Source organism: Pseudophryne corroboree, chromosome 6 (assembly GCF_028390025.1).
Source record: "Pseudophryne corroboree isolate aPseCor3 chromosome 6, aPseCor3.hap2, whole genome shotgun sequence".
In the NCBI taxonomy this organism is placed as follows: Eukaryota; Metazoa; Chordata; class Amphibia; order Anura; family Myobatrachidae; genus Pseudophryne; species Pseudophryne corroboree.
Window position 1 is genome coordinate 252,609,548 of NC_086449.1, and position 24,194 is coordinate 252,633,741.

The 24,194-nt window shown below is 42.9% G+C and overlaps 1 protein-coding gene across 1 annotated transcript in view; it reads right to left on the bottom strand.

The window, feature by feature from the left end:
* Nucleotides 1-359: 359 nt before the first annotated feature.
* The window catches only part of CKMT1A (creatine kinase, mitochondrial 1A), a 51,800-nt gene continuing 27,965 nt past the window's right edge, over nt 360-24,194 (bottom strand). The window contains exons 4-10 of the mRNA XM_063925910.1: nt 19,490-19,585; nt 19,134-19,355; nt 12,545-12,630; nt 10,000-10,123; nt 5,493-5,627; nt 4,165-4,290; nt 360-716 (exon numbers count right to left, since the gene is read on the bottom strand). Coding sequence (XP_063781980.1) covers nt 600-716; nt 4,165-4,290; nt 5,493-5,627; nt 10,000-10,123; nt 12,545-12,630; nt 19,134-19,355; nt 19,490-19,585 — 906 coding nt within the window. The 3' untranslated portion in view covers nt 360-599. The remainder of the gene's footprint in view (nt 717-4,164; nt 4,291-5,492; nt 5,628-9,999; nt 10,124-12,544; nt 12,631-19,133; nt 19,356-19,489; nt 19,586-24,194) is intronic.

The window sequence follows — 24,194 nt, forward strand, 5'->3', positions numbered from 1 at the left end:
CCCAGCGGCGGGGGGGGGGGGCAGTGACAGGGGGGAGTGAAGTTTCTTCACTCCCCCCGTCACCCGCCTCCATTGAAGTGTAGGCAAATATGGACAAGATCGTCCATATTGGCCTGCATGCGCAGCCGACGGGGCACCAGCGATGAACGAGCGCAGGGCAGCGCATCGTTCATTGCTGGTGACTCCACACTCAAAGATATGAACGTTATCTCTTTCAATAATGAACGAGATCGTTCATATCTTTGAGGAATATCGGCCAGTGTGTAGGGCCTATTACACAATTATTGGGCTGATCATACAATTTCATGTGTGATCTGTGCTTTGACTAATATAAATAAGAATGACAGGCAGAGGCAGAAGAGGACAGCAGTGAGCTTTATTTAGATGGTAACAATACGCCGCTCATAAGCATGGACAGTCACAACGTGAAGGAACTGCTATACAACACAGAGGCTGAATATTGCACCAGACTGTCCTGTTCAGTACAGTAGGATCACAAGGTATTAATGACGCATTAGTGCATAAACTAATGCATTATTAATAGCGCGTACACATACTGCACACCGCGCTGTTTGTTGTACAGGAGGTATGGCTTTGGATTAGTGCTTGAACTGAGCCACGGGTGAAGGAATACGGATATCTTGCCCCCTCTCCAGTCTCTTCTCACAGTCAATAAGATAGTTCACTCCATCAACGACCAGCTGCACAAGTTCCACCTGCACGGATTACAAGGGGATTAGGAGAGGGCCCCAATGCAGTAAGAGGACTGCTGAGATACTTTTGGCTCACAAATCAGCTTTCTGAACAAAGCTTATTGTGACCTGAAGGTGACACTGTAAATACGCACATGATTAACATAGAAACATATAATTTGACGGCAGATAAGAACCACTTGGCCCATCTAGTCTGCCCCTTTTTTATTTTATCCTTTAGGCAATCTCAACCCTTTTTTAACCTTAATGCTTAATTAGTGTACTGTGAGGCCGCAGCTTCCCAGACACTTATCACAGGGCTCTATAAACCAGTTTATATTGAACAAAGTGACTTAAAAGGATTCTCAGCTTAAATATTAAATACAAAATAAAAGAAGATGCTTTGATTTGATTGATTGAGCTGAAAGCCACTGTTTACAAGTGCCTGCCAAGTGCCAAGCAGCAATGATATGATTCATGGACTTAACAGTTTTATATTCTAAAGTATTTTGTGAGCTTCTTTTTATTCATCAGCTATTCCTGGGGACTGTATGCACTAGATAAATACAAACTGCACAGCCCTGACTGGCTGTGGGGCAGATGTACTGAGCCTCAGGTCGGCTACACATCAGAATGACGAGTAGCAGGCCTTCCGGTGGGCGACGGGGCCCTGCATCGGCAAGTGCATGGAGGGTGGCGGAGGATGCCATGTTGCATTTGGCAGCATGGCATCGCTAGCGATGTCTTCTGGTTGATTCTGTGCAGGACTAACCAGAGGACATTGTTAAAAACCGCAGGAGTGAACAAATCAGGCGTACACAGTGCCCGATCCAGCCAATATGTTGTTCCGATTTACCGCGAAGTTCCCACCATTGGATACAATGGAGCGCATAGGCGCAACATTGTATCTCTGCCGTCTGCAGCCTCACAGACACTACAGGAGCACACAGCCAATCAGGAGAGTGCCACGACGTGGCGCTTCCTGATTGACTGAAGGGACCCTCTTTGACAGGAGTCAGGGGGGGTCCTGGCAGTCGGGGAAAGGGGTCCCATGTGTAAACTTGGGACCCCTTTCAGTGCGTGGTCGGGTTGTTTTTTTGTTTTGCCAAGTACGTGGATTATTCAAAGAACACAAGCAACACTGGATTATGTGAGTACAATTTTTTCACAGGTACCCCGAGGATTCTACATGGAGAAGAGGACCGAGCCTCGTGTGAACATAGGTAAGTATGTATGTTTGGAGGTGTGCATGTATGTAATAAACTTATACTGTCACGGTGTGTGTGTCCTGTTTTTTTTGGGGTATTTTTTTAGTAGTACTACAGGTACCAGTGGGCCCGGTTTTCCACCGCATGCTGGTACTTGTGGTTCTCCAAGTACCAGCATGCGGGGGAGGCTTGCTGGGACTTGTAGTACTGCTACTAAAAACAATATTCACATTTGTTTCAAAAGGCTATCAGCCCCCCATCCGCTGCCCTTGGATGGAGGGGACAGCCTCGGGCTTCACCCCTGGCCCTTGGGTGGCTGGAGGGGGGGACCCCTTGATTTAAGGGGTTCCCACTCCTCCAGGGTACCCCGGCCAGGGGTGACTAGTTGGGTATGTAATGCCAGGGCCGCCGGGACCACAATAAAAGTGTCCCCCGGCTGTGGCATTATGTACCTGGCTAGTGGAGCCCGGTGCTGGTTTTAAAAATACGGGGGACCCCTACGCTTTTTGTCCCCCATATTTTTGGAACCAGGACCAGGCGCAGAGCCCGGTGCTGGTTGATGAAATATGGGGGAACCCCTGTCATTTTTCCCCCCATATTTTGTCAACCAGGACCGGCTCAAAGAGCCCGAGGCTGGTTTTGCTTAGGGCGGGGGACCCCACGCATTTTTTTTTTTTTAGGCTTTTTCACATTTTTTAATTTTTAACGAAAGGTGCCCTGCACGGATCTCACAGATCCGGCCGAGATTCATTGTGTTAATGTCGGCAGTGTTTTACTATTCACTCCCGTAAAACACTGCCAAAAAATACGAATGACATCGACATCGGAAAACACGAAAATGCAGAATACGACAGCTTAGTAAATTAGTCGTAATAAATTCAAAAAGTTTAAAATTTACACATTCGATGTCATTCGTGTTTGAACTTTAACCTCATTCAGAAAAATACGAATTTTAGTAAATATACCCCAAGGACTGCATATGAAATGTCTGCCTTTCTTATTTGTGTAATGGCCTGACATTGTTAGTGTTTGATTTGAGAATATTATAAATATTTTTTTTTAATATAGTGGAATTGTTATAACTTAATCTACACTAAATATAGTTTCAGTGTGGCCAAGCTCAATTCTACTCAAGTTAAAACCAATCATTATGTTACTGGAGTGAGTTACATGTGGTGTAATAATGAAGCATTTTGTTGCTGATACTGCATGCCTTAATCTTCAATACGGTCATTTTGTTCGAATAGCTAAACACGCAGTAGGCAATTTGGCCACGGATGGCCACATTTAGGGTAGTTCTCAGGATCCTGCCCTGATTGGTGACCACACACACGCATTGTGGTAACTGGCCAAGCAGTTTTACCATTTTGACAATTAAAAAAAAAAATGTAAACTGGAAGACCAATTGTAGCGCAGACTGCTACTTTTCTTTATTTGTTCTGACACCTAGGGCATGGAGTATGTTACTTCTTTTTTATTTTTTTAGATTGTAACTGTTGTAATGCTCTTCTGAGAAGTACAAAATGGATTTATAATTCCCTGAGCATAATCTATTAAATGCATGGGGGCTAGTGCAAATCTGTAAGTAAAACAGGTGTACATTACTGAAGAGAAACATGCAGTGAAAAAATAGTGTATTTTAGTGCCTACGCTGTGTTGTATGCAGGGGTGCAGAAAGGCGGGTACTAATTACCTGGGCCAGGGTTTTTTCTGGAGGGGCTCGGCGGGGGTCTGGGTCAGCTGCTAAAGCGGACATTGTCCCTTTTGCAGTGTTGCTGATGGGGACAGATTTCCTACTGTATGACCACCGATACCCCCTATGCAACTGCCGGCGCCCTATTTGTGGGGAAAACTATTTTTACTAATTTTATGTACCTGGGTCCATGGCCATTCTCAGTGGCCCTGGTTGTATGCATCTCAAGAACTACTTGTGTCTGCAGTATATGCTCTTGCTTTACTGCAAGTCATCGCTGCTAGGTGGAAAAAAAATCATCATCTTAATAGTGCATATACGCTTACATACTGGTATGCATGTCTTGCATTTGTGCAAACCTTCCAAACATCTTACTGAACTTTGCCTAGGTGAGAATGACTCTTCCATCTCTCATTCCGCCTCTCTAGTAGTGAGTAGATGTAATCAGAATGCATTTTCGCAGCAGGTGCTATACAAACTCATGCAAAATATGTTTGCGTGTTCAACTGAATCAGCCCTTTGTGTGTATATGTGTGTGTTTGTGTAAAGCAGTTTGTTTCCAACACTATACCTCAGATTTTCCCAAACGGTCCAAGTTTGAGATATCAAATGTGCTGCCAACAGCCTTAGTGTCTACTCCTCCTGTTCCTCTTTTCTGTAGACGGAGATTTTCAAGGATCTTTGGGAAGCGTGGATCCTAAAGACATCCAAAGGCAACTCTCAGAATAGTACAGAGTATATAACATATAGTGTCCTACTGGCTATAGAGTTGTGTAAGCGATTCTATGAAAGGTTTAGATGTTTTTCTACAGAAACCATTAAACACACTAAAATGACATTTAAAAACTATCAACAAATTAATGACAACAAATTGATTACTTTTTGCAATAATAACTCAAATTGAAATAAAAATGTGAAATTAGAATTTAAAGTAAACTATTAATCAGAATATGTCTGACTAGAATTATACCGTTGACTATAGCTGATTTTATCAAGTGATGTCTGCTGTCTACAGTGTCGGTTCTACCATCATTCTTGTACTATAGTGTAAGGCCTACCATCAGCCTTGTACTGTAGTGTGAGGTCTACCATCAGCCTTGTACTATAGTGTGAGATCTGCCAAAGGCCCTGTACTAGAGTGTGAGGGCTACCATCAGCCTTGTACTATAGGGTGAGGTCTACCATAAGCCCTGTACTATAGTGTGAGGTCTACCATCAGCCTTGTACTATAGGATGAGGTCTACCATCAGCCTTGTACTATAGTGTGAGGTCTTCCATCAGCCTTGTACTATAGTGTGAGGTCTTCCATCAGCCTTGTACTATAGTGTGAGGTCTACCATCAGCCTTGTACTATAGTGTGAGGTCTACCCTCAGCCTTGTACTATAATGCGAGGTCTACCATCAGCCTTGTATTATAGTGTGAGGTCTACTATCAGCCTTGTACAACAGTGTGAGGGCAACCATCAGCCTTGTACTATAGTCTGATGTCTACCTTCTGCCTTGTATTATAATGTGAGGTCTACCATAATCCTTGTATTATAGTGTGAGGTCTGCTATCAGCCTTGTACTACAGTATGAGGGCTAAAATCAACCTTGTACTATATTGTGAGTTCTACATTCAGCTTTGTACTATAATGTGAGGTCTACCATCAGCCTTGTACTATACTGTGAGGGCTACCATCAGCCCTATACTCTAGTGTGAGATCTAGCATCAGCCTTGTACTATAGTGTGAGGTCTACAAGTAAGATTCTTCTGTATTATGAATTTCGACAATTATAGTGTGAGTACAGCATTACATCTTTCTTTTGCCTTTACTTTTCACAGGATGTAAATTAAGTGTCCAGATGATATGAATAAGTGAGTCAATGAATAAATGAAGCAATGGGAATCCAGCTTACCTTGCTCAGTAGAGGTAGTTTAATGTGTACTCCAGCTCTAAGACCAGTCCCCAGGTTAGATGGGCAAGTGAGGATATATCCCAACCTCTCATTCCACATAAACTCCCAGCCCTTCTCTTGGATTAATCTCTCAACCTAAAGGGTGCAGGATCCCACATGGGAAAAATATTTAAATTAGAACAACCTGGAACAAGAGCAATCTTTGACATTGGTATTGCAAGATACTTTAGGCATATTCTAGAAAGGATTGAACATATTCCTAGTTAAACAAGGCTACTGATATTACTAATTGCATATCAAAGTCTGTATTCCAAGGGATGCATTTGATATCCCGGCTGTCAGGATCCCAGCGCTCAACATACTGGCGCCGGGATAGCAACACCTATTCTCCCTCTTAGGGTGCACGCAAGGGGCTCTCTTGCGCTCGCCCCGCTGCCGGCATTCCGGCACCCGGCATTCCATGGTCGGGATTATGACTGTCGGGATGACGGGCGCTGGTATATCGATACCAACCCGTATTCAAATGGTTAGAAATGAAGTGGATAGGAACGTCTCCTCTCTTATGCTAACTTGGGCTTTTTTGTCGTTGTCTTTTCTCTAAGTGAACTAACCAGGAATGAAAGGTAGAACTTACTGTGCATACAGTATGTCTAGTATACATATAAATAAACAAAAAACAAAATAAAAGTACGCAATCAGGTAAATATAAACAGTGCCACCAAGGCTGTAATATTGTATGTATGTTTTCATATGAGGTGACACCCTTGTACAAGCTACAAAAATGCTCTAAAAACATTAAAGACTGTTGAGAGTTATTTATTAATGGTGAGACCATGTTCAATTTCATATCAGAGAACCGCAAATGGAAGACACACTGTTAGTTTGGTTAAAATAATAATAATAATAATAATAATAATAATAATAAATGAACTCACTGCCAGTAATCTGGACCTAATGTACTGATCAGAGAGGGGTATCCTGTACAAGCCTTGAAGACACAGGTAAAAACAAAGATATAAGCGTAACAGAACGCTTTTAACTTTTTTGGAGCACTGGGTAAAAAGCAATTATACTGTATGAAGACAAACAGTACAGTGGACAGCAATGGGGGTACTTCAGAGTTGATCGCAGCAGCAAATTTGCTAGCAGTTGGGCAAAACCATGGGCCTAATTCAGACCTGATCGTAGCAGCAAATTTGTTAGTAGATGGGCAAAACCATGGGGGTCATTCCGAGTTGATCACTCGCTAGCAGTTTTTAGCAGCCGTGCAAACGCTATGCCGCCGCCCACTGGGAGTGTATTTTAGCTTAGCAGAAGTGCGAACGTTTTTTTCGCAGAGCGCCTTCAAAAAAAATTTGTGTAGTTTCAGAGTAGCTAAAAACCTACTCAGCGCTTGTGATCACTTCAGACTATTCCATTCCAGATTTGACGTCACACACCCGCCCGCCGAGCGTTCGCCCAGCCACGCCTGCGTTTTCCCTGGCACACCTGCGTTTTTCCTAACACTCCCTGAAAACGGTCAGTTGCCACCCAGAAACGCCCACTTCATGTCAATCACTCTGTGGCAACCAGTGCGACTGAAATGCATCGCTAGACCCTGTGCAAAACGATATCATTCATTGTGCCCGTACGTTGCGCGTGCGCATTGCGCTGCATACGCATGCGCAGAAAAGCCGTTTTTTAGCCTGATCGCTGCACTGCGAACAAATGCAGCTAGCAATCAACTCGGAATGACCCCCATGTGCACTGCAGGTGGAGCAGATATAACGTGCAGAGAGAGTTAGATTTGGGTGGGCTACATTGTATCTGTACAGGCTAAATAATGGCTGCTTTATTTTTACACTGCAATTTACTGTAGATTTCAAATTGAACACACCCCACCCAAATCTAACTCTCTCTGCACATGTTATATCTGCCCCCCCCCCCCCCCCCCCGCCCCCCCTGCAGTGCACATGGTTTTGCCCAATTGCTAACAAATTTGCTGCTGCGATCAACTCTGAATTACCCCCAATGAGTATTTAGGGCCTTTTTCAGGTGTTTTATCAAACCCTAAAAGCAACAACTGGGAAAACAACGTGGCACTGCAGGTGAGGAAGATATATAATGCAATTTAGATTTCAGTTTGAACACACCCCACCCAAATCTAACGCTCTCTGCACATGTTACATCTGCCCCACCTGCAGTGAAGAATGGTTTTGCACAATTGCTTACTTTTTTTGGTTTGCTAACAACTCTGAATTACCCCATGAGTCTCTAATCCAAAGTATTCTGTGTGGGAAGGATTTTGTTATTATTTTACTTGGTACTTGGTATCTGCTGGTAGTGACCAGAGCTTAAAGTGGTCCTGGAGAGGTGGTGGAACTAATTTTTTGCCTACCCCCGGCCCCCACCCCACCCCCCTTTACGCAGAGCCAGTGCTAGAGTTTTTGGCACCCCCCATCCTTCCCTTCCCCTGCATACTATAAATTTGTGCCCTACCTCTCATACTTTATAAAGGAACTGTGGTCTCACAAGTAAGGGACGTGGTCACGCAATAGTACCCCCAATTCAAATGACTTCACACAGCAGCACAATCTTATACTCATTACACTGCATGTAGTGCCTTTATTCACATTACAACACAGTAATGACCCTTATTCAAGTTACGCACTCAGTAGTGCCCTTTATTCACGTTATGCTGCATACTGGTACCACTTATTATCACATAGTAGTGCCCATTATACACCATTCCCACAATAGTAGTGCCCCATATACAAAATGACCACAGTATTGGTGCCGCTTATACACATAAAGCCCACAGTAGTAGTGCCCCCTACACATACTGCCAATAAAAGTGCCACTTGTACTCATAATGCCCACAGAAGTGCCCCTTATACTGCACACAGTAGTATCTCTTATACACATCTCTGCCTCTGTCACTCCAGCAGCTTCATGCCATGTGTTCCTCCAGCAGCTTCCCCTGCTTCTCTGTGTCCCCCCCCCAGCCCCCTCTCAACTTGTTTTCAGCATGCAAAGAGCCTGGTCCTCTTCGTGGCTCTTCACTTCAGTGGCAGTGATGGCATGACATGGCATACGAGGTACAGGAAAGGAAGCTGCTGGGACCTGAGGAGGGAACGAATGCCGTCTGAGAGACACAGCGTGCATGAGTACCAGGAAGGATGAGCCACAGATGGAGGAGGACCATGGATCTGCATTGACCTAAGGAAGGAGGAGGTGGCTGCAGCTAATCAGTGACACTAGCACCATCTGCATCATCTATTGATGTGGATGTCAGGGTGGAATTTTCTATTGGAATTACTGTGTAAGGCTGTGGAGGTGGCGGAACTAGTTCCAACTACAATGTCAGGTGGTGGAACTCAGTACCACCTCGTCCCCCTCCATTTTAACCCCTGACTGTGACTCAACCCTGGTGAGAGCTATTTCCCTTATATACAGTACTGAAAAAGAGATTTGCCTTAATTGCATTAATAGAGGAGCAGGGGTTCATTTATAAATCAGAAAAATATGCCCCAACTATGCTTTTAATTTTCTACCAATACAACTGCTGCCCATTATCCTTTATTTTGTGGGATTGGTGGTCTGGCTGGAAATGCGTAAAATGGTAAGAGTAAAAACATCACTTCTGAGTTCTGACTAACATTAATCTAAGACCATCCCCTTCATTATTTTATTCTTCTAAGATGCTACTCTACCTAGTCTCATTTATTCCTTACATTATGAGAGTGAGGGTACTTTGGAGCCTTCTTTATTATGGTGCTCCAAGTAAGAGTTATGTCCTTTCTTTGGAGCCTTCTTTATTATGGTGCTCCGAGTAAGAGTTATGTCCTTTTCATCAAATGAAAAAGCTTTCTGACAACCCACTAATCAACCAACCAGGGGCATTTTAAGAGAGGAGAGGGCCCACATGGAGCCTCCGCTGTGGCCCCCTCCTCTCTGGCAGCGAGTAGGCCCTGGCATAATGCCAGAGTCTACAGCACATCTCCAGTGCGCATGCGCAAATCACTCAGAAATAGCTGCGGCGGCCATTTTCAAAGTGATTTGGGTCTGCAGAGCAGGGCTGCCTCCACAGGACTCCGGAGGGGTAAGGACAGTATATGGGTGTAGGTGTGCAGTGTGAGCCCCCCTGGACCCAGGGGACCTTGCACCCATTATAGAAACGCCTATGCAGCCAACACCCTGTAACTTTGCTCCTTATTTAACTTAAATCCAATTTAGATATCTCATACTCTGAAATGAAGTAGTGTATTTACATACAAGAGGTACAGGTATTCCTAGCCCTTATTCAGCAATGAGTAAGGTCATCCACTCGACTTCTCCTTTTGAAAGCTACAGACATTTATACCCACTGCAGATGCCACCATCCAAATGTGCTGTTTCATAGGCTACTCTTAAGGATGTTCCCACAAATAGTCAGATTACATTACAAAAGATCATTTGTACAATTTAGCAGTGTTAGAAATTAGCCTCATTATGTTAAGCTCTAATTAAGCCTAATGTTCTTCCTTACCTCCTTAAGGCCTCTGCAAAACCGCTCAAACACACTCTTCATGTTCCCTCCTTTCTCCATAGAGATGACTCTGGTGTGATCCTCCTCATTTACCCAGATAAGGAAGGTCTTCTCATTGTTGTGCCTGGCGAAACGGACAGCAAGGGATTTATCTGGGGCTATTGTATTATATATATTAGAGGATTACTATAATGGAACTGCAAATTGCTGTACATAAAATAGATACTAATACAATTCACAAAAACGTGCATAAAAGTTCTTATACCGTGACAGCACTTGAGACAATTAACATAGTATTTATTTATATACAGATATGCCCTCATACATCTAGCCTCAATATTCCATACAGTTTGAGATGCCTCCTGCGAGTGAGCTGACAGGTCCCGTGCAACTCTGCTAGTGTTGGGCATCTTTTGTTGCTAAATTTGTGTCTTAGTCGCAATGGGACGTGAACAGGATGCACCAGGAGACTGTGCTGATATCTGTGTGTGACTGAGTCTGTATATGAAGTACAGTGGAATGTGTATTGGAAAAAAGCGTCGGTCACTCAGTCGTACACAGATATACAAGTGTCGTATATGAAACTAATTAGCACATGGTCCTGGTGTGCCCTAGTTACATTGCATTGCGAGTAAGGCATATTTTGGGTAAAAAGATGGGAGAAAAAGAAGCCCGGTGCTAGCAGAGTCTCACGGGACCTTGCGCACTGAGAGGGTCTGTTTGGCGTCACAGCAGGAACAATATATGAGGACACATCTCGATGTACAGTTGAGTGGAGATATTAAGCTTTGTAAATAGCCATTTGTGAATTTTATTAGTGTTTCTTTCATATTAGTTAGTTAAGAAACACTAAGTATACCGTATACTTGGTATAGCTGGTAGACTTATATAAAACAAGTACAACTTCATCCCAACCTTGTCCAACAACAGAGTCTTTATGGTGCCAACTATCAGCATGCCTACAGTAACGGATTTTACCTATGGGCTTCAGGACTGTAGATCCCTCAAGTAAAATCTGCCACCCCGCTCTGTGTCAGTGAAGCAGTCCGTGACTGCACTGGCTTCACTGTGATCGGCAGTGACTTCCTATTGGAAGTCCAACCTGTCAATCACAGACACTACAGGCAGTCCCTCCCTCTGGGACTGCCAGACCTGGCAGTGAAAAGCAGAGAGCTGGCTTCCTGTAGAAAGCCACTCCCTGCCTGATCATCAGCCCTATCCTGCTTCTATGCAATCTATAGAAGCTGGGGATTTACGAATACTGAGTCGCACCGCAGCATCTGCGCCTGCACCGATCCACGCGCCTGCCAGATCCAATGTGCAGGTGCTGTGACTCGAGGCTGGCTGTCTCCTCTCCTGGCATGGGGGTAGCGGCAGCCCCCCTACTACAATTAGGTAGGTGCCACCGCTGGTAACAGCCAATGCTTTCCCTCTGCTCCCTGTCACCAGGGAATAATGTTAATGTGCAGCAGGAGTTAGGAGTCTATGGGCTCTATTTACTAAGCTTTGGATGGAGATAAAGTCGCTGGAGATAAAGTACCAGCCAATCGGCTCCTGACTGTCATTTTTCAAACACAGCCTGTGGCATAGCAGTTAGGAGCCGATTGGCTGGTACTTTATCCTCAGCGACTTTATCTCCATGCAAGGCTTAGTAAATAGACCCCTATGTACTAAGTTTAGGAGAGAGCTAAAGTGGATGGATATAAAGTACCAACCAACAAGCTCCTAACTGCCATGTTACAGGCTGTATTTGAAAAATGGGGAGGCGGTCAAGATCCCGCTGGACGGGATCCCGGTGGTCGAAATACCGACGCCGGAATCCCGACCAGCACAATCCCGACATATTCTCCCTCTGTGGGTGTCTACGACACCCATAGAGGGAGAATATAATAGTGTGCCGAGCGTAGCGAGCCCGCAAGGGGCCGCGTCCCGCTCACCACCCCTGTCGGGATTGTGTGGTCGGGATTCCGGCATCGGTATTTCGACCGCCGGGATCCCGTCCAGCGGGATTTAGTACTGATCCCGAAAAATTACATAACTTGTTTGGTTGGTACTTTGGGGTCTATTTATTACACCTATGGGGTCTATTCATAAAGCAGTGAAAAGTGTGGAGAAGTGAGCCTGTGGAGAAGTTGCTCATGGCAACCAATCAGCTGTTACATATAATTTTATAGAATGCACTTTATAAAAGTTACCTAAACATTGATTGGTTGGCATGGCCAACATCTCCACTTGCTCATTTCTACACACTTTCACTGCTTCATAAATAGACTCCTCGGAGAGAGATAAAATGGACAGAGATAAGTACCAGCCAATCAGCTCCTAACTGCCATGCTGTGTTTGTGAAACTGACAGTTAGGTGCAGGTTGGCTGGTACTGTATTTCAGTCTACTTTCTCTCTCTCCAAGGCTTAGTATATAGACCCATTAGTGGGAGGTAGCAGAATTTTCTCTTATGGTACAGACCTTGAATATCCTAATACTCTGTAGTAAACAGAAGATGACATGTCCCTGAGTGCAGTGCTTACTCTAGTGTCTGCACTTACCAGATGCCACGTGCATCAGGCCAGTCACGTGCCATGCCCGCTGATGTCAGTAATGGTGACACAGGCTTGTCAAAGAGGAAATGGTCCTAGAATATGAAAACACTGGGTATAAGGTCCAAGGAATTTGTTCTATACAACACTGAGCATACTTTATTTCTGACATAACAGTGCTGACATAACGAATAAAATAAGGTGCATAACTACATTAAATACATAATCAAATGGGTATGTACATGTCCACTTAAAACATACGCACATGCATTTTATAAAGGTTGGTGTCAGTTACAAATATGTAGGGATTATGGGAAAATATCTCTTCCTTCCCCGCAAATATGACACTAAGCGACATATTATTCCAATGCGGATCGTAACAATATATTGTACAAATAGCATAATGCGTACCCACGATCACGCATGCCTGGCAGTCTTTCCCTGCATCGTCCCATCTAATGTGATGATCCCGCAGACGATGACATGCAGTTACATGTAACGATACATTGGGCCGTATATTGTGCCAATATATTGTGCAGTGTGTACAACAACGCAATCATTGTATCATTGAGTCGCTCTGTCAGCTGAGACACACATCATGTAGTGTGTACCCAGCATTTAGCCTAGCAATATATATTAAGTAACTATTTTCTGACACATATGTCACTGCATATATTTATTGCATAGGTAATAACCAATAGGTATGTCTATATGGGGATGATAGTTTACTAAGTTTCAGTTTAATTATTTTAATGGTTGTAAATCTCTAACTTGTGTAAAGAAAAACCATTTAACGATCGGGAAAAATGACAACACCAGGGCCTGATTAGGGCTTGTAGGGGCCCTGCGGCAACTATGTTGTGGGGCCCTCACCAAGGACGTATCTAGAGAGAAAGAGGAGAATAGTGGCGCACCATTTTCCCAGTGATTTCTGCAGCTCTGCTGCTGCGCTGCGACAATCTGTAGGGTAAGTATAACAGCACACACTGCACTCATTATAAACACACCAGTGGCCTTAACCAATAAAATTGATCCCCCACCTAAAATCATGTTTGTGACGCTGCCAGCAGTGAATGCTCACCCACATGCCGCAGCTGCTATACCCCTTACCGGCAGCGTGGCAGCATAGTACATCACGTCTGTAATGCTACTTGAAGTCCCGGGAATCTGCTCCTGGCAGCAGACATGCAATGTGAGGCTACCGGAAGCCTTTCAGGGGGTAATGTTTGGGGCATTGTGGGGACCCACAATGTGTGGGGAATCCTGGGCAACCACCCCAACTGCTTCCCCTCCCTCCTAATAATCCGTCCCCATTCCCTGGCTGCTTTGGGTACATTACAGAACCTCCCTAACCCCACATGAGCACTAGACATATAAATGTAGTGTATGGGGCAGGACATCCTTTTGGATGACTTTCTTATTTGTCGGAATGACCGACTGACTTTTCTTACCATTTACTTTATTGCTTTGTTTGTACTGCTAAATAATTATTACATCTTGAATTGGTGAAAATAATTTTAAAGCCACTTATGGTGTGAGCACAGAAATTGCCACCATACTCATCTAGAAACTCTAGAAGTGGAGAACCACAGCACAACAGTTCTTCTGTGAAGCCAAATCCCTACTTTTGCACAAGGGCACTTAGTATTCTGGGGAAGCATATACTGTATATCTGAAGGGGAAGATGACGGCATATAAAGTGCAGATTATACACATGGTTATGTCCAGTTTTGATCTACATTGCATAAAAATAAAAAAAAGGATTTAAATGACATTTGGTGTTACCAATCACAATGTCGATCCATTAATCCACACCCAAAGTATCTAGATATATCGTAAGAGGGCAAGTAGGCACACATGAACATTAATAAGCGTTACTGATATTGTAGTTAGTATATTAATTACATTCATCTGATTAATATCTTCTTTTTCCTTGTAAGACCTTAAACAATGCCCACATTGAATATATTTCTCTGCTGTAATAAAGCCATTAGTTATACATTGTCTGCACGGCTGTTCTCAGTCCTGCTTGCTCTAACTGCGCTTCTGACTCCTGTCACAGGTCTGATTTCCAAGGACAGATAATTACATAGTGCTGAAAAGAGAGAGCTATAGAAGTTCCTGACTATGGAGGTCATTCAGATCTGATCGCTGGGCTGCATTTTTAGTTGTCCTGCGATCAGATAGTCGCCGCCTTCAGGGGGAATGTATTTTCGCTGTGCAAGTGTGTGTTCCTATGTGTAGCAGAGCTGCTAAAAATCCGTTTGTGCAGTCTCTGCGCAGCCCAGGACTTACTCTTCCAGTGCGATTGAATCCTGCTGATCGGGGCCGGAGCTGACGTCAGACACCCTCCCTCAAAATGCTTGAGTCCACCTGCGTTTTTATGGACACTCCCTGAAAACGGTAGGTTGCCACCTACTAACGGCCTCTTCCTGACAATCACCTTGTATACGCCCATGCAAATAGATCCTTCGCACCATCCCTTCGCTGACCGGCGATGCCCATAGTTGTTGTCCAGTGCGCATGCACATTGCGGCTCAGATGCATGCGCTGTTAGGACCTGATCGCACGCTGTGCAGCGATTAAATCTGAATTACCCCCTATATTGGAGCAGATGCATAATGTCCATATCCCAGGAGATTACAGATGAAACTAGATTAACTGAATGAGCAGCAGCTGATTTATAAGGCATTTTACAGTATATGGCCCCTAACGAAAACATCAGATGGCTTTATGGGTGAGCTGTCGCATTATCACATAACTAGTAGTGTGTAGGCTGCTTGCAGAAATGGCCTGCACTGAGGCAGGAGACAGTCAATAGTCATCAAAGAGAATGTTTCCTTCTCTCTATCTAATTGTAGAATCTCTCTAATTTGTAGAAATTAAGAAATAAGAAATAGACTCCTAAATCTTTAGAAACGTAGATGGTCACATTCTTTTCTTGGTTTGATTTTCATGTCACTTATTGCTCTATACATAAACTCTTACAGCTGATGCCCTCTCCTAGTTCTTTCATCCCTGGACTGAGAAGCCCAGCAAGAACCTTCCCATGCAGTACACATTTTCCAACCCATGACAAATACATCCATCTGTTTTAAATGCCCATATTGGATGTATATTTGTGTCTAAGAACTTTCTCCTCTACATTTTTACTTGGGCTCCCAGCTCCAAGTTTCTGTCCATGCATGAAGAATCGATGGAAATCCTTACAAGAACCGATTGGTGGTCTGCTTTTATACAACGAGCGCACAGATTTTGTCTCAGCCTCTCCCACTGAAGCCCAAAATAAGATCATTATAGTTCTCTACTTCATCTACTCACTACCCCCAAAAATGTGAACTCACATTTTGTGAACTTTACAACAGAATCTTACATTCAGTCGTGTGGGATGTGGGTATCATTTGTCTATAATGTCTCACTTTTATCGCTCAAGGATTTGCCAACCACATCTCTTCTCACATATGATTTTATTAAGGAAATTTTCAAGTCCAATTTGTTTCTGTTTTCAGCCAGCACAACCTTTCACAATCTGTAATAGGCCAGTTCTAAGCAGGAATGAGGTACAATATTTTTCTTGCCAGTAAAAAGGAAGCTTTCCTAATTCCCTTGATCAGATGTGGTTACTAAGTTGTCTTACTAAGCACATACTGTAGGTACAGCCAATAAGTGAGCAGTCATAGATACAGACATTGGGGGAGATTTACAAAAGCTTGGAGAGAGATGAAGTGTAGAGAGGTAAAGTACCAACCAATCAGCTCCTAACTGCCATCTTACAGGCTGTGTTTGAAAAATAATAGTTTGGAGCTGATTGGTTGGTGCTTTATCTCTCTCCACTTTCTCTACCTCCAAGCTTTGATAAATCCTCCCTATACTGTAAGTGAAGGCAGAATCTAGCATCAAGGGGTATGGTACCTAGAATGGAAACAGGCTCTGTTGTTTCCCAGGGCTTTCTATATATGTGATGCCATAATCTATATCAGGTGCACTCACATGATATGTTGTAAAGTATATCAGCAACGATTAATGTACTGTCACAAAGATATTAATTTATTCACGACAATGTGACATTACTGTGATGGCTCATCCATTTCCCATGGAACCCATTTTGTTTAAAAACATTCTGAGGACATCACAACATGTGGCACCATGCCGAGAATAGGAAAATAAAAGCTTAAGGCAGGCCAGCCAATGATAATGATGGTCCTCCCATCCCCACCGCTCTAGGAAGCTATGACACATTGGGGCAGATGTATTAACCTGGAGAAGGCATAAGGAAGTGATAAACCAGTGATATGTGCAAGATGATAAAGGCACCAGCCAATCAGCTCCAATATGTAAATTAACAGTTAGGATCTGATTGGCTGCTGCCTTTATCACCTTGCACATATCACTGGTTTATCACTTCCTTATGCCTTCTCCGGGTTAATACATCTGCCCCATTGATTATGAGCTATATAAAGAGCACCAAGGCTTCTACCCCTTTTTAATCCAGGTTATTGTAGCAGTGGAAAATGGTCCCTGAAAAATAACCTGGGTTCAGGTACCTGGGAATCTGACCCTGGTTGGGCCTGGGTAACAGAACAGTGTAAATAGGTGACCACTGTGATCAAATACCTAGGATTTTAGTGGAAAAGGGGTATTGGTTATGCCGGAGCACATGTGGTTTGCACAGGGGCGCTTCAAGAGAGGAGGAAGCAGACTCCTTCTGGGCCCCCTGCTCTCTAGCCAGCTGCGCTATAGACTCTGGGCACTAGGGGACCCTAGCACTGTCCCAGAGTCTAGTGAACGTGTGCAGGTCTCCAGGAAAATGGCACAGCAGCCATTTTACCAGTGATTTTCTTACTGCACATGTGCAAAACACTGGGAAAATGGTTACAGCGCCATTTTCCTAGTGATTTATGCAGCGCTGCTGTTGCCAATGCGGGACTCCGGAGGGTTAAGTATTGAAAAAAATGGGTGCACCCATTACAAATACACCAGCGTGTTTGCAGCTATGAATCATGCGGGAAGATACTGTAGGCTGTATGCTTGTCACAGCACTATAGTATAGACTGTATGACCTCTCCCCTATTATCTATCCATCGATCTCTCTATAGTGAACATCAGCGGCGGCTCCTACCTGTGTGGCGGAATGGGGCTGACACTGGCCATGCTGCATGGTCCTTAGGTTGAGAGTAGATAGACGCCGGCTGGGTCCCGTCACCTGCACAATGGAGCTGATAGGTGCCGGGACCAGCGCATGAGCAAACGCAACGGCGGGACTGTGCATGTGGAAAACACAGGCTTCTATGAACTGAACTGGCTGCAACCCAGCTGGAGCTGAAAATAAGGCAGTGAGAGGCTTCCCACAGGAAGCACGCTCTCTGCTAATTGCAGCCTTGTCTATCAGTCCTAGAGGGAGGAAACACCTCCCAATGGGACTGCCTGTAGTGTCTATGACTGACAGGTAGAACTTCCAATAGGAAGTCACTACCAGTCACAGTATAGCCAGTGCAGTCACGTGTTACTACTGGCTCACTGGGGGGATCGGATTTTACTTTGGGGGCTGCAGTCTTGCGCAGAGCTATATCCAGTCCTTCCCATAGGTAAAACCCACCACTGGTGTCATGGCTGGCAACAGAAATCATGGGGCCCAGTACAGTGATATCTCCGGCGCTCCCTCAGATTATACTGTGTATATATATATCTACAGTATATAAAGTGCTATATAAGTAACTTAATAAATAAATATATATTTATTCATTCATTTATCTATACACATATATAAATATGTATATCTCTCCTTCCTCCCCTCCCCCACACACCACAGTCTGTGTGTCCCTCTATTCTTCCTCCCACACACCCCACAGTCTGTCTGTCTCTCCCCAATGACTCCATGCTGCATTACCAGCACCTCAACCCCATCCCAAAGCCCTGTATCCCCTCACCAAACTACTCTTACCTTAGGGACAGACGAACCTATGCTGCACTCCCCAGTATCTAGACCTGAACACTGCACAGCAGGTTCCATGTGGCCCTCACACCCCACCATTAGAGTCAGAACTGGATTCCGGAAGAGCGGGTGCACTCGCTCGACGCACAGCCACTGTGTGTGAGAGGCTCCTGTCACTCTGAGGCTGTGCCCACACCGCCTACAGCTTGCTGCCCTGTTTGGACATGAAAGCTCACATCCGTGCCGGGCACTAAGTGGCATATACTTGGGGCCCCCCTGATTTTTGGGGTCCAGTACAGGTGTTCCCTTTGTGCCCCCCCCCCCCCCCCCTGTCGCCGGCCCTGACTGGTGTACAAGATGCCTCAGGATGTATCTGGCATCAGAGATTCAGGCTACAAACACCAAGGGATACCAATGATATAGAAATTCCTGAATTACAGTAGCAACAAATGCCACACTTCTTCTGTAAGTACCTGTAGGTCACATAGAACCAACAAGTTCTAGAAAGTTCTCTCTCTTCACATTGTATTTCCCCTCTACATTTTATAGATAAGTGGATGTACTGTATGCGATATTTGCATTTCCTTATAATCTCATTCATCAGGGCTATATGTATGGAAGTACTTGAACACACTCACACATAAGCTCACAGACATGTTATCTTACGTCAATTAACTGTTGCTGTTCTTGCTCTGTCATATCGCTCAGCCTATAGTAACGTCCGGTCAGATCTCCACTGAGGCCATTAAGGGCGTCCGCTGTCACTCTCTCCACTTCTCTCCTCTCAGCCCGGGTACAAGCTGGGGGCAGGCTCAGACCTCGGATGCTTCTTCCAGTGCGAACACGTGATGACAACACATAGCGGTCATCAAACTGGCCAGCTTTAAGCTATCAGGGTTAAACACAAACAAAACAGAGTGTTGCTAAATTACCTATAATAATCTTGCCTTTGTCGTTAGTCCAAGGCCACACACAATGACTTTATTAATATGGCCACAATGCTGCTTTTCCACCTACTATACCTTGCTGGCATCTAAGTCTGTGGGGTGCTTCATGGCTCTTGGGTCATAGCCATTGTGTCTCTCCTTTATAACTGGATCAAAAAGATCTGCGAACTCCTGAAATATCAAAGAGAATATTTGAGATTCCTCCTAGCTATTGGAACTGATGGTGAGATGATGTCCAAATGTGTAATACAGTTGTAGTTATATTTTATTGAGGGTTTGACGTTGTTACAAAGGTATATTAAACATATGTAACAACATACATGTATGTCTGTGTAGCCTCCCCATGTAAAGATTTTTTTTAAATGTACCCCATAGCAGTCACAACTCTACACAACTCTATGTACGGACGGTGTAATGGTTAGCATTACTGCCTCACAGCACTGAGGTCATGGGTTCGATTCCGACCATGGCTCTAACTGTGTGGAGTTTGTATATTCTCCCCATACTTGCATGGGTTTCCTCCCACAATCCAAAAATATACTGGTAGGTTAATTGGATCCTAACAAAATTAACCCTAGCATGAATGTGTGTACGTGTACATGTGGTAGGGAATAGATTGTAAGCTCCACTGGGGCAGGGACTGATGTGAATGGCCAAGTATTCTCTGTAAAGCACTGCGGAATATGTGTGCGCTATATAAATAACTGTTGATAAATAATTAAGCTGTGAGAATGTTCCATATGCCATCTGTCAGCCATCTTGATATGTGTACATTAGACTTGGAGGGTGGAGTAGGAAAGGGTCATACTTTCATAGTTAGACAAGGATCACACTATCATAGATAGTTATTTTAGGGAAAGATAATGAATTGCACTAACACCTGATATTACCTAATTATATGTTTGTCACTATTAGGTACAGAGGAGAGAGCTAAGCACATGGTCAGTGTGCCTCTATTCACACATGGACCTTTGCTCTCAGCAGGTACAGTACATAAAATGTAAAAAAGTCTATATATATAACCATATATATATATATATATATAGAACCCAGCGCTCCTATAAAAACTTAACTACTGTACCCGTTGTTGCTTATTTCATTAAACCTTGTACATCTGTTTTATTTCACAGTATATTGTAAATTGCTGCTCCCAAAGGTAGTACTGTTCTACCAATAGTAAACCAATTTTTAGAGATAATATCACTTATTATCAAGGGAGCGCAAAAATAAAATATACAAACTCTTTATTATTAAAATGTATATAAACAGAAAAAACCCACATTCAATAAATACATTGGAGTCAATATACATAAACACCGCTATCTATATCTATATGAAGACTAATATATCTATTTCATATTGCCCTTTGTGACAATGGAAAATGTCTATTAAAATGTCCAAGAAATCCACATGGATAAAGCTGCTGTATATTTATAATCGTTACTTTCCAGTAGTAGTTAATACTTAAAGTTCCTTCTTGTGGAAAAACAGCAACAATTGTAACCACCGCCTCTATTTAATGTTACTGTAGCTGAAGGTTCATATATAACTCACGTGAGTAATAGAGGTTAGCAGGGGGAGAGTGCCGTGTCAGTTGGTCAATCACAGCGGTATGCTATGACCCCCGCTATTCGCGGCTGAATCTTAGTGACACTCGAGGTTTGAATATTTTTCTCTCGGATGGGGTAGAGACCTCCTTTGCTCAGCCTCAGATTGCTTTTTCTTCCCCACCGCTGTCTTAGCAATGGACTTCCGCCGCAGTGTAGCTTGTTGTAAACGGGCTTAAAGTGTCAGCATTCAGAATGTCCGGTAAAGCACCTTACTTACGCGTTTCTCCGCTGTTATCCAAGAGCGGTTTCGTCAGAGGATACATCAGCAGCCTAACACGCTCTTTTTAAACTACACCGGACCAATAGCATTACTAATTAATTGATTAAATGCATTCATGTAATGACTCCCATATGTATTAGCTTACTAATTACACATATAAACAGCACTTCACAATCTATTATAGTTAAAGATAAAAAATAGTATGTAATTATATGCAGATTATCATCTAATCCTTCTATCGATATCCTGTATCAATTATCACATATTCATAACTAGGAGACAGAAACACTAACATAAAATCCCCACTTTATTCATAATAAGCCAAGACTTTAAGGATAACCTAAATCCACACCAATACTAAAGCAGCTCTCATAGCGCAGGGGAACCATCACCTACACTCCATACAGTGAGTCCCGTGTTCGAATCCGACTCGCTCAGCTTATCAGTCATTTATTTAGTTACCTTAAATAAAATTATTCTATCTATTTATTTATAATTTTATTTTTATTTTAACACCTAGAATAATTTATCACTTCCTTAGAACCTAATTCTCCTATAAATTATAATCTTCACATATTGTGATTTCATTGCTACTTTAAACAACACAAAAAAAACCTTAAAAAGGTTATAGGGTTTAAAGAAGGAGGGGAGGCGGAAGGAAGGGGGGAACATTGAACCAGAAAAATACCAGAAAAAAAGTAAGGAAAAATGATGGGAGAAGAGACCTGATGTTCATCATTACTAAGGGATTTTTCTAGAGGATTTTGAGAGAACACACACAACAGAATTTACCATTTTTTCTGTAAAGAAAGTAAAAGCTGTTCCCAAAAAGCAACTACTTCTATTAATTTATTTATTTATTTAATTAAAATCTTCAGAGACCACCAATATTATTCAATTCGATGCTCTCATTCAGACCATCAGGGGTGAGAGTACCCAAAGAAAATATCCAAAACGCCTCCCTTGTGCAAAGACGGTTGAATCTGTCTCCCCCCCTCGGGGTAGGGGCCACATACTCAAACACCTGCACCTTCAAAACACAAGTCCTTGGTAGCACCCCCTGGTCGTCCGATAATTTCGGGTGTTGGGTCCCTCACTTCTAACCTATCAGCATTCGTTGACTCTTTTTTACAAACTCACGTTGTGGGTCTTCGATCCTACATCAGAGACACGTCCCATTTTTTTAAATTAGTGGATAGTATTAAATGGAAACAAAATTATGTTTTCTTAACATGTGATGTGGTATCACTCTATACAAACATCCCCCATCAAGGGGGGATTGAGGCATGCCGTCACTTTTTAAATCAGGATGTGGGACTGATGCCCGAACGACGAGAGTTTGTATTGGAGTCAATTGAATATATTTTAGCACACAACTATTTTTTATTTAATGCACAGTTTTTTCTTCAGATACACGGTACCGCCATGGGCACCAAGTTCGCCCCAAGTTTTGCAAATTTGTATATGAGCCTTTTTGAGGACCAATATATTTGGGGTGGTCCCTATGGGGCGAACTTGGTGCTGTATGGTCGGTACATTGATGATTTATTTATTATTTGGGATGGGGAGTCAAGTGTTTCATCTTTTCTATCTCATATTAATTCTAACACTTTTGGTTTAAAATTCACATATTCTTATCACCCTTCACACATTATTTGGATATTGCTCTCTCTGTCAGGGAAGAAGTTGTAATTACTAGTACCTATAGGAAGGAGGTTGATTGTAATAGTTACCTTAATTATAAGAGTTGTCACCACCAAAAATGGAAAGACAATATACCCATGGGACAATATCTAAGAATGAAAAGAAATTGCATGGAACAAAAGGATTTTCACAAGCAAGCTGAGATACTTACAGAGGCTTTTTTAGATCAAGGATATCCAGTAGAGTTGCTAGATAAATCTCTAAAAGTAGCAAATAATAGAAGTAGAGACTCCCTTCTATCTAGGGCATCTATCATTGAACTTGGGGAAAATAATGAAACTAAAGGTAAAGAACGAGATGAAAATAAAATACTCCCATTCATTACTAAATATAATAATTGCTCTAATGAGATCAAGGACGTTCTAAGAAAAAACTTTGGAATACTTAAACTAGACAAGACTCTTAATCCTTGCCTAGGAGAGACAGTGAAGGTTGTATTTCGAAAGGCCAAAAACATTAAAAATCATGTTTCCCCAAGTTTCTATCAGGGACAAAGATCAGAGAGCATTCAGGCTTTAAATTGGTTAACCCCGTTAAGAGGATGTTTCAAATGTGGAAAGAAAAACTGTTTAACATGCCCCCATATGATTAACAGAAGTACCAGTTTTGAATCAATGTCTCTGCATTTGAAATTTGATATAGGTACAGTTATTAATTGTCAGCATACATATGTGATATACCTGATAACCTGCATAGGTAGAAATCAATATGTAGGAAGAACGACAAGAAGTTTAAATGTTAGGTTTCTCGAGCATAGAAGGAATGTGAGTTAAAAGAACCTTAAACATAGTGTTCCAAGGCACGTTGCATACTGTCATGCTGGGAATGTGGAGGTTTTGAAGGTGCAGGCGATTGAGTATGTGGCCCCTACCCCGAGGGGGGGAGACAGATTCAACCGTCTTTGCACAAGGGAGGCGTTTTGGATATTTTCTTTGGGTACTCTCACCCCTGATGGTCTGAATGAGAGCATAGAATTTAATAATATTTGTGGTCTCTGAAGATTTTAATTAAATAAATAAATTAATAGAAGAAGTTGCTTTTTGGGAACAGCTTTTACTTTCTTTACAGAAAAAATGGTAAATTCTGTTGTGTGTGTTCTCTCAAAATCCTCTAGAAAAATCCCTTAGTAATGATGAACATCAGGTCTCTTCTCCCATCTTTTTTCCTTACTTTTTTCTGGTATTTTTCTGGTTCAATGTTTTTTTCCCCCCTTCCTTCCGCCTCCCCTCCTTCTTTAAACCCTATA